We start from the raw sequence: 14193 nt of genomic DNA, 5'->3' as shown, positions 1-14193 counted from the left end.
TGCTTGCGCTCAGCACAAATGACCCAGGGAAACAGGGCATGCGCTCTGTGCCGCTGCTGCCACGAGCTATGCACCTTAGGGGAGCTGAGGCAGATTTGGCGCAGCTCCTTGACAAATGTGAGCAGGTACAGGTCCACCGCAAACACCAAGACCCACTCGGATGCCGTGCTTGCCACGTGAAGGTGGTAACCCTGCATTTGGGAAAGGGGAAAGAGCACTGGTTCGTTTTCATACATCCAGAAACAAAGAAACAATATACAGCCATGGCCTTATTGCTATTCTTTGTTGATATACAACAGAACCTCGTTCATAAGTTTTGGAAAAAAACCTTGAGAAAAAACATACTAACCGGGAAAGCCAACGATCCGAAGTAACTAAAAAAATTTGACGGACTCAAATAATGTTGGCATCTACGTAATGCAAAGCGTTGCGAGGTTCGCTGCAGAGCTGGTGGTGCTCCGGCGGCCGGAGACGCATTCTGTTGTTTTCCTATTGCGTGGTGTTTTGATAAGATGATGGGAAATCGAAACAAAATCGAGCTGGTGGTTGACGCCAGATGCCATCGAAGTGAAACGTGATGCCCACATCGCACCGCCTGCAGCACGGAATGGTGGCGTGTTTGGATTATCGTTAACTTAAAGCGTGCAGTACACTACCAATGGCACTATGTGCACCACACGCTGTAAAACAGAGAGGTAAATGCGGCGTGCAACGACCGGGGCAGAGATTTGCTGGTACTGAAATAACTGTGCGCGCCGTCGTTTTCACGTGAGATGGGCGACTATATACCGTTCCCGATCGCGCACGCCTCGCGCCCTTTCTTGTTCACATGGGAACTAACGGCCAGAAAACATATACAATCGCAGTCTGCAGCAGGGAATGATGGCGAGTTTGGGTTATCGCGTGTTAAAAGGGTGCGCTACACTTTGGACAGCACCACGCACTGTGAAACCGATAGGCAAGATGTTTATCGCAATAGGATTGGTGGTGATAGCTGTGACTACTGCGTGCAACGACCCTGGTGAAGATTTTCTGGTACTGGCATGAGAAACTGAGTGCACGCCGGCATTTTCATGTGAGATGGGCGGGTGGGTATTGCGGTGAAGCTGCTGCAGCATGCAGCTATATACTGTTCTCAATTGTGCGCGCCTCACACATTTTCTTTTTTACATGGGATCTGGCAGCTGGAAAACTTATCATAGGATTGCAGTTTGGTGATGTACTAGACGTTGGTGCGGAATAAGCGTGTTTTCCGGGAATGTATGAACCCGTAAAAAATGAGCGTAACTCTATTGGGTCATTTTTTGAGTTCTCTATTGCGAAAGTTGGCGCCAGGAAAACGTACATAACAGGAATGTACCAACGAGTCATCAATTTATGACTTTTGTTACAACTATGTATTGTCCGACACGAAAGTATCTTTGCTATATCTGATATTCATTATAAGCATAATATCATTACATACCAATACTGGCAAAAAAAAAACATTAAATTTACTTGATAATATCGAAGTTCCACTGTACTGTATGTAAACGGCTTCCCTTACAAGCTTCATTTGTTTTCTTTATTCTTTTTATAACATTGTAGTGTTAAAATTGTGAAACTGTTTGCTGATAATAAACTTTGTGAAATGGCTATGCCACTATAGGAATATGCTATTTTAAAAGCTGGCTCTGACAATTGCATTCAGGAGAAACTTTTTAGCAAATTTTAGATTCTTTGCAAGAATGAAGTTGTTTGCAGATACAGCACTGGAATTTTCATTAATATAAAGTGAAGAAACTGCAAAAAACTTAATATTAACTTAAAGGGCCCCTCACCAGGTCTAGCCATTTTGAGCTGACAAGTGCAGTGCATACAATGCGTGCTAATGATCGAGTCTGCTATGTATTGCATCGCTACATGCTGCGGAAAGAGCTGAAATTGCAAACCGGGCACCATTTGCCCTTCGGCTCGCGAGTGCTGCGCTCCAAGCTGGAGGGTGATGCATACGTGCTAGTGCGCCTATGCAGTTGCGTTTGTGCTGTGACGTCGCTCGCAGTGACATGTGACTTCGAGAATTATTCAAGGCAACATCTGCTATTTGTATAATCTGTTAGTTCAATAGACTAATCACTGTTTAGAGAAAAAATAAAAGACACAAATCGAATGTCTGCGTGTTCTTGTTTTACTTCGCACCGCAGCAAGAGAGATGTATTTAAATTTCGTCTGCTTGTTCCCACGTTATGCAGTCGCATGTGAAGATAACGAAAGTATGTCATTTTCTACCGTGTTCCAGTGTGCGATCATATGCTTGATCTGCTCAGTATTTGTTTAGCGCTGACTTATACTGCTAGTCAGGTGTCCCCGTGGACAGCGTGCAAAATCATGTGCTGCGCGAAACAAGACAATCGCAACAGCTTGCGCGCGACGCCGTCAGCAAAAGTGTACCGTGCTGCAAAAAAGCAAGGAGAAAAAGAAACGAAGGCGGGGCCCGTGATGTGTGTGTCATGCAATCCTCGAGCTCCGGTATCGGAGAACGCAGGGAAGTATTTTCACTTGCAGATGCTAGACGGGGCAAGTGGAGAGAGTGTCTCTTTCAGTAGTGGCGCTCACCTCCTGAAATCATGGGTACACAGTACTGAAATATTTCTATCGCGGCTATTAATGAACAGATTTGAAAAATTTGGGGGGCAGAACACTCCCTAGAGGACACGCAACAGCTTCCAGCGTATAACCGAAATTCTCTATGTGGCCTGGTGAGAGGCCCTTTAACTGCCCACGAAAACAATGCCATAGTGCATCTGCCAGACAGTCTGTCAGCACAGTTTATGGCTAGCTTATGATGTGAAAACAACAAAGGTAGAAAGTATGACCAATCATTAATGGTTTGCTTTTGTTTCCTCATATACTTCCACTACTGAAGTCAGCCTATGCACGCCAAAAAATACAGTGAGACCAAAAGCAACAGACTGAAAATATAGTCTATGGAAGTACAAAAGTGCTTTCAATTTTATGCTGTTCATACTTTTGTTTCTTTCATCATTTGCCTTTTCTTTTATACTTTGGTGTGACAGTAGCAACACCGATGAACATTACTGTTGTGCACAGACACCGCTTGTACAATGAGAAATGTTTTGGAAAAGCTTCTTTGTCCCATGCTGTAATACCTGCTGTGCTCCAGCAAGGATATTAAGCATGCAATTATATTAAAAACTTGTTACCAAACATATAAGATAATGTCAATTAAGAAAAATAATCGAGATCAGAACAAACCCCATCTTCAGGCTTCCATTTCGTTTTGTCCTTTCCGTGAAATCTGGAAATCGACATGGGTGCTGTAATGGCGGCTGAAATGGTCGAGTCAAGGAGGTTTACAACGCAAACAAAAAGAAAGCAGGAAAAAAATAGAAAGCGAGCATGGGGGAGAAGCAGCCAGCAGTTTCCTCATTGAAGTAGACAAAAGCACAGTATGGTTTTGAAAAACTGCTTAACTGCATTCTAGAATGAGGTGATAGCCTCTGCTAGCAGCACTATCCAAACAGCTTCTAGGCAGTCAAGATGTGTAGCTATTGTTTTGCGTTGTTTATAAAGGGCGTCAGTCAATATTTATGCAGTGTACTGTGCACATCACATGATCTAGCAACATCCGTATCATGACTGCCAAAGTCACAAATTCCTTCAGTTTACGCTCGGCATATATAGAGTGCACTGGACCACAGTGAGTAGCCTGTTGATTGAGCACCTGCTTCGTATGGGTTCGAATCGCGACGTCCTCAGAAACCCACCATTTCTTTATAATCGGTAAAGATATCCCCCGGCCTGCAGCTGGGTTGCTTTCACGGTTTCTCAAATTGACAGGGGCCCTATAGAGATTTTATATTCGTGGCCTTGTCCAACGACAGACAACCTCAGTACAGTAAGAGCTCGTTAATTCACAACTTGTTAATTTAACATTTAGGATAATTCGAAGTAGCCGCCGCAGTTCGTCCAACAATGTATTGAAAGCAATATGTAATGCATCCTGCTAACTCGCACTGAAATCCGCACCGCCACCGATAATTCGAACTCCATGCCACCGTGGATGGGGAGAGTGCTAGTGCGCAGGAGCACACTGCCGACGATCGTCGCCGCACAGCTTTGCTCTTTCCATCTGCGGCCGTCTGTTGCAGACCGGTTCTCTCCCTCTCTCAAGACCTTCCAGATAAAAACACGGACGCGGCACTGCCTGTTTTTATTTATCAATTTATTTATTTGTTTATTGCGATAGCAATTGTATGGACACTCCAAGCACATTTTGCCGTTGGCGTGGGTGTTGGTGTCACTGCGAGGTTCCGTATAAAGTCCAAGGGCGATAACACCGTCGCCGCGCACCCTACGCTGTATGTGTGAGTGAAAGCATGTGAGGGGAGCCGAGTAGAGCGGCAAGTTGGGCTAGTTGGTGGAAGTTCATCTTGTAACAAGAGGGGTTACTTGAGCCGATGATCATGGCTCAATCTCGCCTGCACGAAAGGGATGCATGCGAACACGCCGTCTTCTCTCGCGCGCGAGGCACCCAACGTTGCTAGGTGCCAGGAGCGCACATTCTCTCTGGTTGCAACTGCGCATGTTGCGGTTGCACGTGGGCGCGCAGCCGTATCTTGAGAGCGATCTGCATTAGGGGCTGAGTCTAGTTGCGTCGGCGGCTCGTAGCTTTGTGCGTGCTTTGTGTTCCCGGCGCTCACTTTGCGTAGAAGCGATAGACAGCACGAATGTCAATTTGCTCGCTGCTGTTGCTGCGTTTCCTCACGGCAGTGTTTTGACAGTAAGTGTCCATAGTCATCGGGTGTGATGTGTTCATGTTTGCTGTGCGCGCTGACACCATGGTTAGTATTTTAGTTATCGCAAGCGAATGTTTACAAGTTGATACAGTGGATAAAAGTACTATCTCTACTTCATACCGCTGTCTACTAATTTGCTGTCGCAATCGATGCATCTTTCAGGCGAAACTGTCATTTTTTTCTTTCGTTTTTTTCTTGTTACATCTTGGAAGCTTTGCTCTTTATCTACGAGGTGTTTTGCCGAGAAGCGGCACCAGGTAGTCTATAACACGGCGGCCGTGACGTTTGTCGGCACTTGCAGTACCAAAAAGCATAGCCTTTGATATTCATGGCTACTACTCAAAGGAAAGTATCACTGGGATACGTGTTTCGACGGCACCTATGCATATAGTAGAACTCGGCAGCATGCAGCCGGTGCATCTACGAAAGTACAACTGAGACCAACGTCGCAGCAGGTTGTGATGCGTTTTGAGAGTGCATTTTAGGACGCAGCTCTTGTTCCTGCGGCAAGGGTCGGAGCACGTTGCATGTGGCCAGTCACGCTAGGGCGCTTGCGCTGCGCCAGCCAAAATGCCGTCCCCTTTAGACTACGAAGTGCGTGCCGCCGGCTGTTCTCTTCAGAGCATGCGCAGAACGATCCCCAACCCACGTGCCGTTTTGGATGGCTGCCTGTGACAGTCGGCAAAACGACATGGGCACCTTTTTTTTCAGCAGCAATGCAATGTGTGAGACCGTGCCCACTGCGCACACACACATCGGCGCGACGAACACGCGGATGGAGCAGGAATAGCCATCTTGACATCGGGCATTTCGGGCCGCACTGGCCGCATCCAGTTACGTTGGCTGCGCCAGTGCTTCGAACTATAGACGCTGTTCTCACCAATGTGACACAGAGTGTGCTCACGCACGCTCATGCTACGTTGGACTATGTACGTGCCTTAATCGAGCTATTCTTTTTCTCTGACTTTCATTAGTTCGAATTTTGTCTAATTAAAATTTTTGTAGCATTCCTGCAGAATTTGAATTAACGAGCTTTTACTGTAGAAAGCATCTGCCAAGGCTGTGGGAAACAGACTGGAGCTGTCGCCGAGTGCCTTACTGGTAAAATAGGTACAAGCATGCTCTCGGCCAGGTGTTTGGCCATTACGGGACATCAACACTTGGAAAGTGGTGTTCTTCCCCAACCTGAAGAGGTCCCCAACTCAAGAGGTCCATGCATGCGTGTACTTTTGTAATCATCTCTCCTTGGCTGCTTTTCTTCACGCTTCGTAGACGCACAACATTATCTTCCTTCTGCATAATTTCTTTGAGGCAAAACAGACAAAGGATACTGCTGATGAAGGCTATTGTCGCCACCACAGAGAGAAAGAGGCGAAGCCATGCCATGAAGCGTGTGTTCACCAGCGGGTGCATGCGGAAACTCATCAGCGTGTTGATCCACGTGTATGCTGTGCCTCCGCCCACTGCCAGCAGGGCTCCACAGAGGTGAACATACAGCACCTCCGTCTCCTGTGCACAAGCATGCATTTGAGAAACAGACTTTTCCTACACAAATTTAAACTACGGCAAACAGAAGCCCGTCTCTGCCACAATCAAAACCAGTAATGGCCTTCAGGCTACCAGAAGTCTATGACGTAAGAGCAGCACAAAACTCGGAAATGCAAGAAGAGAAATAGGATTGTTAATGGGAAAAAAGCACGAACACAGGTGCCGACTTGGCTGCACTCCTATCTTTTTTCCCATGCTTTGGTGCTTTGCACTGTTTTTCATCATGAACTTCAATCAATTTACTCAAAGTACTATCTTGATTCAGAGAAGTTTAAGCTGCACAGTCATACAAGGATCTACTTTGCATCTGCTTTTTACAGGTCAGGAAGCAATGAAGCCACCATAATCACCTGAAAGTTGGCGACAATGGATACACCCAGCGACGACATCCAGCCCAGCCAGAGACCACTGGCGTTCATCCGAAGAACCTGAGGCGACTCCTGGGACAGATGGTCCCTGTAGTACTGCTCCACTTCCTTGTAACGCACATACACTGTCGCAGCCACTGCAGGTACAAAATCAAAATGCTATGTGCAAAGATGCCATGGACTCAAGTTTCCCTGAACACAACAAATGCTAAAGGACCAAAGCAGCACTCCTTGCTGAAGCAGTCATGCAGTTATAAGTGTAGCTATCCCTCTCTTCAGCGCGAGTTCATTGAACTATACAGGACTAGGTTCGACACTTTCTGCACAATGCCCTCAACAAACTTTTAGGTAGATAAAAGAATGGGCTTTCATGTTCCAGGTCTGCACTGTACCATATGAGAAATGCCGTTGTGCACTACCCTACGTTACTTTCAACCACTTGAGGTTCTTGAAAACACATGCAAACTAATATATGCATGTCATAGGGCCTTTCTTTTGTTAATTACTTTGGAAGAATTACTTTTAACATTTTGTGCCAGTCACACTTAAACAGAACTGGCATTGCAGCCACATGAGCATCAACTATGTCTGGAATGACAAGGCTTTAGCCAGAAAGAAACTAAATATCTGCGCTACATATAATTCACAATCATGAGCACAGGCAAAAAATATATAATGCAAGTGGTTAAAAATAAAGCCTACAGGGGCCATGCAGTTGTTACTAACGGTGAAAGGAAGGAAAACCTGTGGGCTTGACTCACAAAAACAGGCTTGATGTAAGGGTCACCAGTTTTCCCAAGAAAAGAACTTGGCCTCAAAAGAGCTTTAGCCCCTTATATGCTGATGACAGGCTAACTCATCATGATGAAGGTTCCACTACTTTGTAATTCTGACACATAAATAATAGCCTTTTGCATTTTTTTTCTACAAGAGAAGTAACATTGATATAGGCATTCGTGGTATATTTTTAGGGAGAAAAAGGCAACATAAATGCATGTTAAAAGAAAAAAACATTTCTTACCAATTAAAAAAAAAATTCTCATTGTAATTAAGGGGTTAATCTACTGTTGTAGAACAAGTGTGGGCTTTAACTTAGTAGCTAACTGTATGAAAATGTCTATCACTATCTACTTTTTTATGTGAGCTAACACCACAGCAACAACAAGAATGACAAAAAGCTCACATGCATTACAATAAATTTGAAAAAAAAAAAAAGCATGTACTTCAGAGTTTGCCTAGGATCTTGAGACAAATCAATTATTCAACAAATCAACAATTATGAAAGTGACAACATGTGCGTGAGGTTGTGTAACAAAATATTTCTGTGTAAAAATTTGATTAACGTCTTACACAGCCCTTAGTGTACCAATGAGAATTCTATTTAGGTGACCAAAACCTGCGCACTTAATCCTTCATATGATGTACATTGAAGGCACATGGGTAGATCAAAACAAAACATTTAGTGAGCTAAAATCGCGCATAATGACTGCAATGATTACATGCTATATTTAGCAAGCTGTCATGATTCTTTCTCAAGTAGTCTGTCTTCTAGACAGGTATACAAAATAATCCCTGAGACCTCTATCGACAAGGTGAAAATGCATAGCTTGAAATTTTCGCGCAAGCCATGAAGCACGAGTGAACAATGGGGCACCTTATGTAGTGCTACCTTATATGTGACACAGCCAGCTTAATCAACACAAGCACAATACAGCAGCCAATCTGCGAAAAACTGTAAAGGCTTAACAATAGGTGCAGCTTTCAGCTCCAAGGTGCAACATGCGCGCTATCCTTAGCAGCAAAAGGAGGAAATGAACAATGAGCTTGACTCACTCAAGACAGAGCAGATGTTGAGGAGCTGGCTGAATATGCAGCTTTCGGGGGCGTATGTGCCCGTGTCGCTGATATATGGGAACTCAACTTCCACATGGCCGAGGAGTATCGAGATCAAGTATCTGCAGCATTATCACAAGCACATCAGGCTGGCATTCTCCAGCAATATGAAAACACATAACAAACATTCAAACTTACTACATATAGGCATTAGAAATATGGAAGAAGAAATGGTGAATCTAACATGCCATAAATGTAGAGCACTACTTTGGCTACAGTAATGTGCAAGTCAATAGAAATCAAGGCGTGCTTGATGTTGATGTTGCTTTGAGGTAGCATTAAGTGTGAACACCAATTCTTCCCCTTTTATGAAGAGATGTGCATGAATCAAGTAGGAAAATTGAAGTGCTACACATTTCGTCCCACCAAACCCACCATAATACAAGTTCTACAGAAGCATTCTGCTTGTGCGCAATAACGTAACATACAAAAAGAATGTCTGAAATAGTTTAAGAAAATACTAGGAAACAACATTCGCAAATAAAATGTAATTTTGCTGCAACCTTCATCTCTCAGAATGTAAAAATGTCACAGGCCTTTGCAAGGCAGCACTTATTTTGGCGTTAGCTGTGCAAAGGGAAGTGATCGGGTACGCACCACTAGAAAAAATGAAACACAGTTGTGTTCTTTGTACAATTTCAAGACTGCTGATTTATTAATATGGTTCATATTAGTCATATCTCAAATTTTAGCGAGATATTTTTGACTTTGATAATTGGCCTTTGGGCCAGATGTCTGTTGTCACGCATCGCATACACACAGGTGATGTCAACCCTGTTCACCGGCGCACCTATCACGTGTCTGCGTCTGAGAGAAGCATCACGCAGCAGGAAGTCAACAAGATACTTGCAAAGGACATTATCGAGCCATCTTCCAGTTCGTGGGCATCCCGTGTTGTTCTAGTTAAAAAGAAGGATGAATCGTGGCACTTTTGTGTAGACCATCATCACCTCAACAACTTCTGAAAAAAGGCGCTTACCCATTTCCACCATGAACTGATGATCCCTTTGATTGTCTGAATGGTGCCGCTTACTTCTAACGACCTTTGATCTGGATATTGGTAGATTGCTGTGGACCCAACTGACTGAGAGAAAACGGCTTTTGTAACTCCCAATGGAATTTACCTGTTCAAGGTCATGCCTTTCGGTCTGTATAATGCCCCAGCCACATTCGAGCAAATGATGGACTTCCTGCTTCACGAGTTCAAGTAGTATATTTGCTTGTGTTATTTAGACGTTACTGTGTTTTCGCCTACGTTTGATACACATGTTGAACACCTCTCAGCAATTTTTTACGTGTTCCGCCTTGCCGGACTTTAGTTGAATTCATCGAAGCGTCATTTTGGCCATCACCACATTACGACCCGTAGCCATATTGTGGATGCTGCCAGCGTACAACCTGACCCATAAAAATTCAAGCCATGAAAGGCTTTCCTGTGCCCAAGTCTGCTAAAGATGTTTGCAGCTTTGTGGCACTCTGCTCCTATTTTCACCTGTTTGTGAAGAATTTTGCAGTGATTGCAAAACCGCTCACAGGCCTTCTTCAACATGACACACCTTTTACCTGGAGTCCTGCACAAGCCGCGGCTTTCTCCGAGTTAACCACACTCCTCATAACACCTCCTATTTTGGCCTGCTTCGACCCATCAGCTCAAACCAAAGCCCGCACTGATGCGAGTGGTTACGGGATAGGCGCCATCTTGGCCCGATGTCAACGTGGAGTGAACTGCATCATCGCTTATGCCAGCAGGCTACTGTCTACATCGGAGCTAAATTACTGTTACAGAACATGGGTGCCTTGCTCTTGTATGGGCAGTTGAAAATTTAGCCATTATCTATTTGGTCGACTGTTCACAGTAGTTTCTGACCACCATGCCCTGTGTTGGCTTGCCTCTTTGAAAGATCCCACATGCAGACTCGCTCGATGAACACTGCACCTGCAGGAGTACACCTAAACCGTGGTATACAAGACAGGGAGCCTGCACAGAGATGCAGACTGTTTGTCCCTTTACCCTCTGGCCGATTGTGACTCTTCGCACACTGACTCCCTCAACTGAGTCTTTTCCATGAGCCAGCTGCTTAACATCGCCAACAAACAGCATCAGGATTCCTACTTAAGGAAAATAATCGAGTGCCTGGAATCCTCTCCCCGTGATGCCCTTGTGTGCATGTTCACCCTGAAGGACGGTACCTTATATCTTGATCTTCTTTTGATCTTGGTCTTGATCTTCTCCTAGTTATACTATCACACCTGCGCTCCACCATTCTTCGTGAGCTTCGCAATGCCCCAACTGCTGGCCATTTTGGTGTTAGTGTTACTCGAACACACGACCGCGTGCGCCATCGCTTCTATTGTCCTGGCTTAGCCAGCTCAGTGCGGCAGTATGTCAGCGCCTACGAGCTCTGTCATTGGTGACGGAAACCGTCTACGCTTCCTGTTGGATATCTTCGGCCCCTGAACGTCCCACCTGAGCTCTTCTTCTGTGTCGGTTTGAACCTTCTTGGGCCCTTTCCTAAAACTACTTCTGGAAACAGATGGTCTGTCACTGCTACCGATTACACGTCGTGCTATGCAATAACACAAGCGCTGGTGACCAGCTCTGCTACAGACATGGTGGACTTCCTCCTCCGTGATGTAATTTTAATACACAGTGCCCCACGTTGATTACTGACTGAGCAAGGCCGTACCTTCCCGTCGAAAGTCACAAACGATATCCTATGCTGCTGCTCCACACAGCACAAGATCACCACGCCATACCATCCCCAAACAAATGGGCTCACCGAGCACTTGAATTACACCTTAATAGACATGCTCTCAAATTATGTGTCGGCTGACCACCATGACTGGGACTTAGCGTTGCCATACGTGACGTTTGTTCATCATTCCTCCTGCCACGACACTGTTGGATACTCTCCCTTTTACCTTTTGTTTGGACAGGAACCAACTTTACTTGGACACATTTCTTCCTTCCCCTGCAACTAGTGAATATGCCCGCGACGCCATTGCATGGGCTGATTACATGTGGTAGATAGCTCATAGTAGACTTGTTGCTTCCCAAGACAATCATAAGCAACTTTATGACTAGCAACACCGTGACAAACGTTTTGCTCCAGGCACCCTCGTGCTATTTTGGACCCCCTCCCGAAGTATGGGTTTTTCTGAAAAGCACCTTCCTCGCTACACGTGGCCATACCACGCCCTTCGTCAAGTGATTGACATCGCATACGAGATTGTGTCCGCCAGTACCACCACATGTTCTGTTCCATTGTCCACTGACGTTCACGTTTCACGACTTAAGCATTACCAACTATTCCCTGCTGTGGATCCTTAGTAGCACCGGGCCAGCACTTCTGTCACACGGGGTCATACTACGTGCTATTCGAAGAAGATAATGTGGACACTTGGATTTAGTGGGGCATAACCATAAGCGGCATCTGGCCGACCCGCGGACGACGACATACCTTGCTTGATGTACGGTTCCATGTTGGCCAGTGCTTGCTAAGCCTTGTAAGTACACCGTGCAACTAGTTTATCTCGTGTTTGCAGGCGCAGTGTGTACGTAAGATGTTTACATGCTGGTGATCAATAATTAACTCTTCGTGACATTGAGTAGTTTATGAGTTCAAGCAAGTCACTATGATTGTGCCTCATTTTATCCTGACAGCAAACTAATTTGTGAGATGTTTTTGAATTAAAACAATGCATTACTATCTTATTCATGACACAAAAAAAGAAAACACTAAGTGCAACATGCTTAACAACCCACTCTATAAATATGAGTGCAAGGACAATTTTAAACGTCTTTTAAAGTATGTATGCCACAGCATGAAACATAAAATTGAGGTAGATATGGTCTAATGTTTTGCACTGAGCACTGCGTGGCTGTCACAGAATTTCGCCAAACATAATCTCGAGATCTGTGACTGCAAACAAGATGTGTTTACAGAAAGAAATTTAAAAAGGCAATGGACACATGTGACTTTGAATGTGCTGCCACAGACATGGTTACCTGAGTGAAGTGCTAAACAGCTTTGTAATAAAGAGGCCCACTCCGTTATGTTTACTGCAGTACCGTATGGGCAAAGGGCATGGCATCCATCGACAGGAAAAAAAAAAAAAAAAACAAGACCCACAAGACAGAAAGCTTTTCGCACTAAATGCAAACAAAAAAAAATCTGTGCAACTCAACATGAATCAATCTGACAATGCAATGCAAACACACAGTTGTGCACTAATATATGGCACCCTAATGTTATTTCGTTCCCTCATTTCACAGGCGAAATAAATATAAATAAAGGACACTCACGTAACTATGAAGGTGCCAGGCAATAGAACGAAGACCGACAGAGGGAGTAGTTCCACTCGAGTCAGGGGCATTTTAGTGCTGCGAGCGTCAAAAAATGTGTCAGACGGCACCTGCTTCAACTTCATTGACCAACCCCCACCCCCTCCGCGCTCTCTCCCTTCCCGACACCTGATCAAAATCACAGCAAAATTTAACTAGCCCTCCACGGAAGCAGTACAACGATAGGTCTTATCCAGTATCTTACGCAAATGTTGAGCGACATTTGAGCCGCGAAAAGGCCCGTATGTATGCTCCGCGGGGGAGACACAATTGTATCTGACTACTGACGAAAACAGTGCTGCGTTTGCGATGCAATACAACGGCTTTTGTCTCTTGTCGCGTGCTGGACAAAAACCGACCAACGTTTCGCAGGCGCATGTAACAATACAGAGGTGCTCAAGAAAAACGCGACTCCCGTCAAAATGACAGAAAAGATGTGCGCGATGCTCGCGCTCAACCATTGCCAGTTAGTTTCCTCTCGTACGAGATTGAATCTTTCGCGTCCAGAAATCAAATTCATGGCGTATGCACTCGGAGAAATGACTACAACGGTGTCACATAGCAGGATTTTATAACGTTCAGTCGATGCGAATCGATGGATTCCCTTGACGTGTCGGGCTACGAAACCCGAATGCGAATTGTGTATTCACACAATTTTTGACGCACATATTCAAGGCATATCAGACATATTTTAGCAGGTACTTATTTCTGAGTGACATTATAAGGTTAATGCTCTGTAATATGCGTAGCAGACAAGAGTGACGTACTCCCGCACGACAACAACGTTCCTTGTTTCTGCTCGGGTGATGCGTAATCCGTTTGAACTTACCCACGCCGCTGAGGGATTAACTGAGGTGAAGAGCATCGATGGTAACGTAGTACACGTCGTATCTAACGTTTATGCGGCAGTTGGCGACAGGAAACCGCTCGCACTAGCGAATCGAAAGTCAAAACTGCAGGGCACTGAATCACTGTAGGATGCAAGTATCCATCGGCGCTTCGTCGTTACCTGACCGACCAAATGAAGTTGGAAACGGTTGGAATGATCAGCGCACAACTGGAACAATGCGTCTTCTTATCAAGGCCCTTCGTGTCAGTTGAGCATTGCGTAAGTAATCGCGAATATCGCAACACAAAGCGGAGAAACCGCAATTATAGGATCAGGGAATCGGGGCTGATTGCAGTTTGCGAGGAGGAGGAAACACTCGCGTGCGGGTCCTGCGGGTGCGATAGACGAGCA

The 14193-nt window shown here is 45.1% G+C and overlaps 1 protein-coding gene and 1 long non-coding RNA gene across 2 annotated transcripts in view; one reads left to right on the top strand and one right to left on the bottom strand.

The window, feature by feature from the left end:
* Nucleotides 1–6804, top strand: part of LOC142579293 (uncharacterized) — a 22722-nt gene extending 15918 nt beyond the window's left edge. The window contains exon 4 of the long non-coding RNA XR_012827375.1: nt 6668–6804. This is a non-coding gene — a long non-coding RNA (uncharacterized LOC142579293). The remainder of the gene's footprint in view (nt 1–6667) is intronic.
* The window catches only part of LOC142579292 (DNA damage-regulated autophagy modulator protein 2-like), a 24928-nt gene extending 10735 nt beyond the window's left edge, over nt 1–14193 (bottom strand). The window contains exons 1-7 of the mRNA XM_075689340.1: nt 13783–14193; nt 12915–12992; nt 8549–8670; nt 6698–6852; nt 6131–6308; nt 3256–3329; nt 75–191 (exon numbers count right to left, since the gene is read on the bottom strand). Of these exons, the coding sequence (XP_075545455.1) occupies nt 75–191; nt 3256–3329; nt 6131–6308; nt 6698–6852; nt 8549–8670; nt 12915–12985 (717 nt within the window). The 5' untranslated portion in view covers nt 12986–12992; nt 13783–14193. The remainder of the gene's footprint in view (nt 1–74; nt 192–3255; nt 3330–6130; nt 6309–6697; nt 6853–8548; nt 8671–12914; nt 12993–13782) is intronic.

This window comes from Dermacentor variabilis, chromosome 4 (assembly GCF_050947875.1).
Source record: "Dermacentor variabilis isolate Ectoservices chromosome 4, ASM5094787v1, whole genome shotgun sequence".
In the NCBI taxonomy this organism is placed as follows: Eukaryota; Metazoa; Arthropoda; class Arachnida; order Ixodida; family Ixodidae; genus Dermacentor; species Dermacentor variabilis.
The sequence above is the reverse complement of the archived record's forward strand: the minus strand, read 5'-3'. Positions and strand labels throughout refer to the sequence as shown.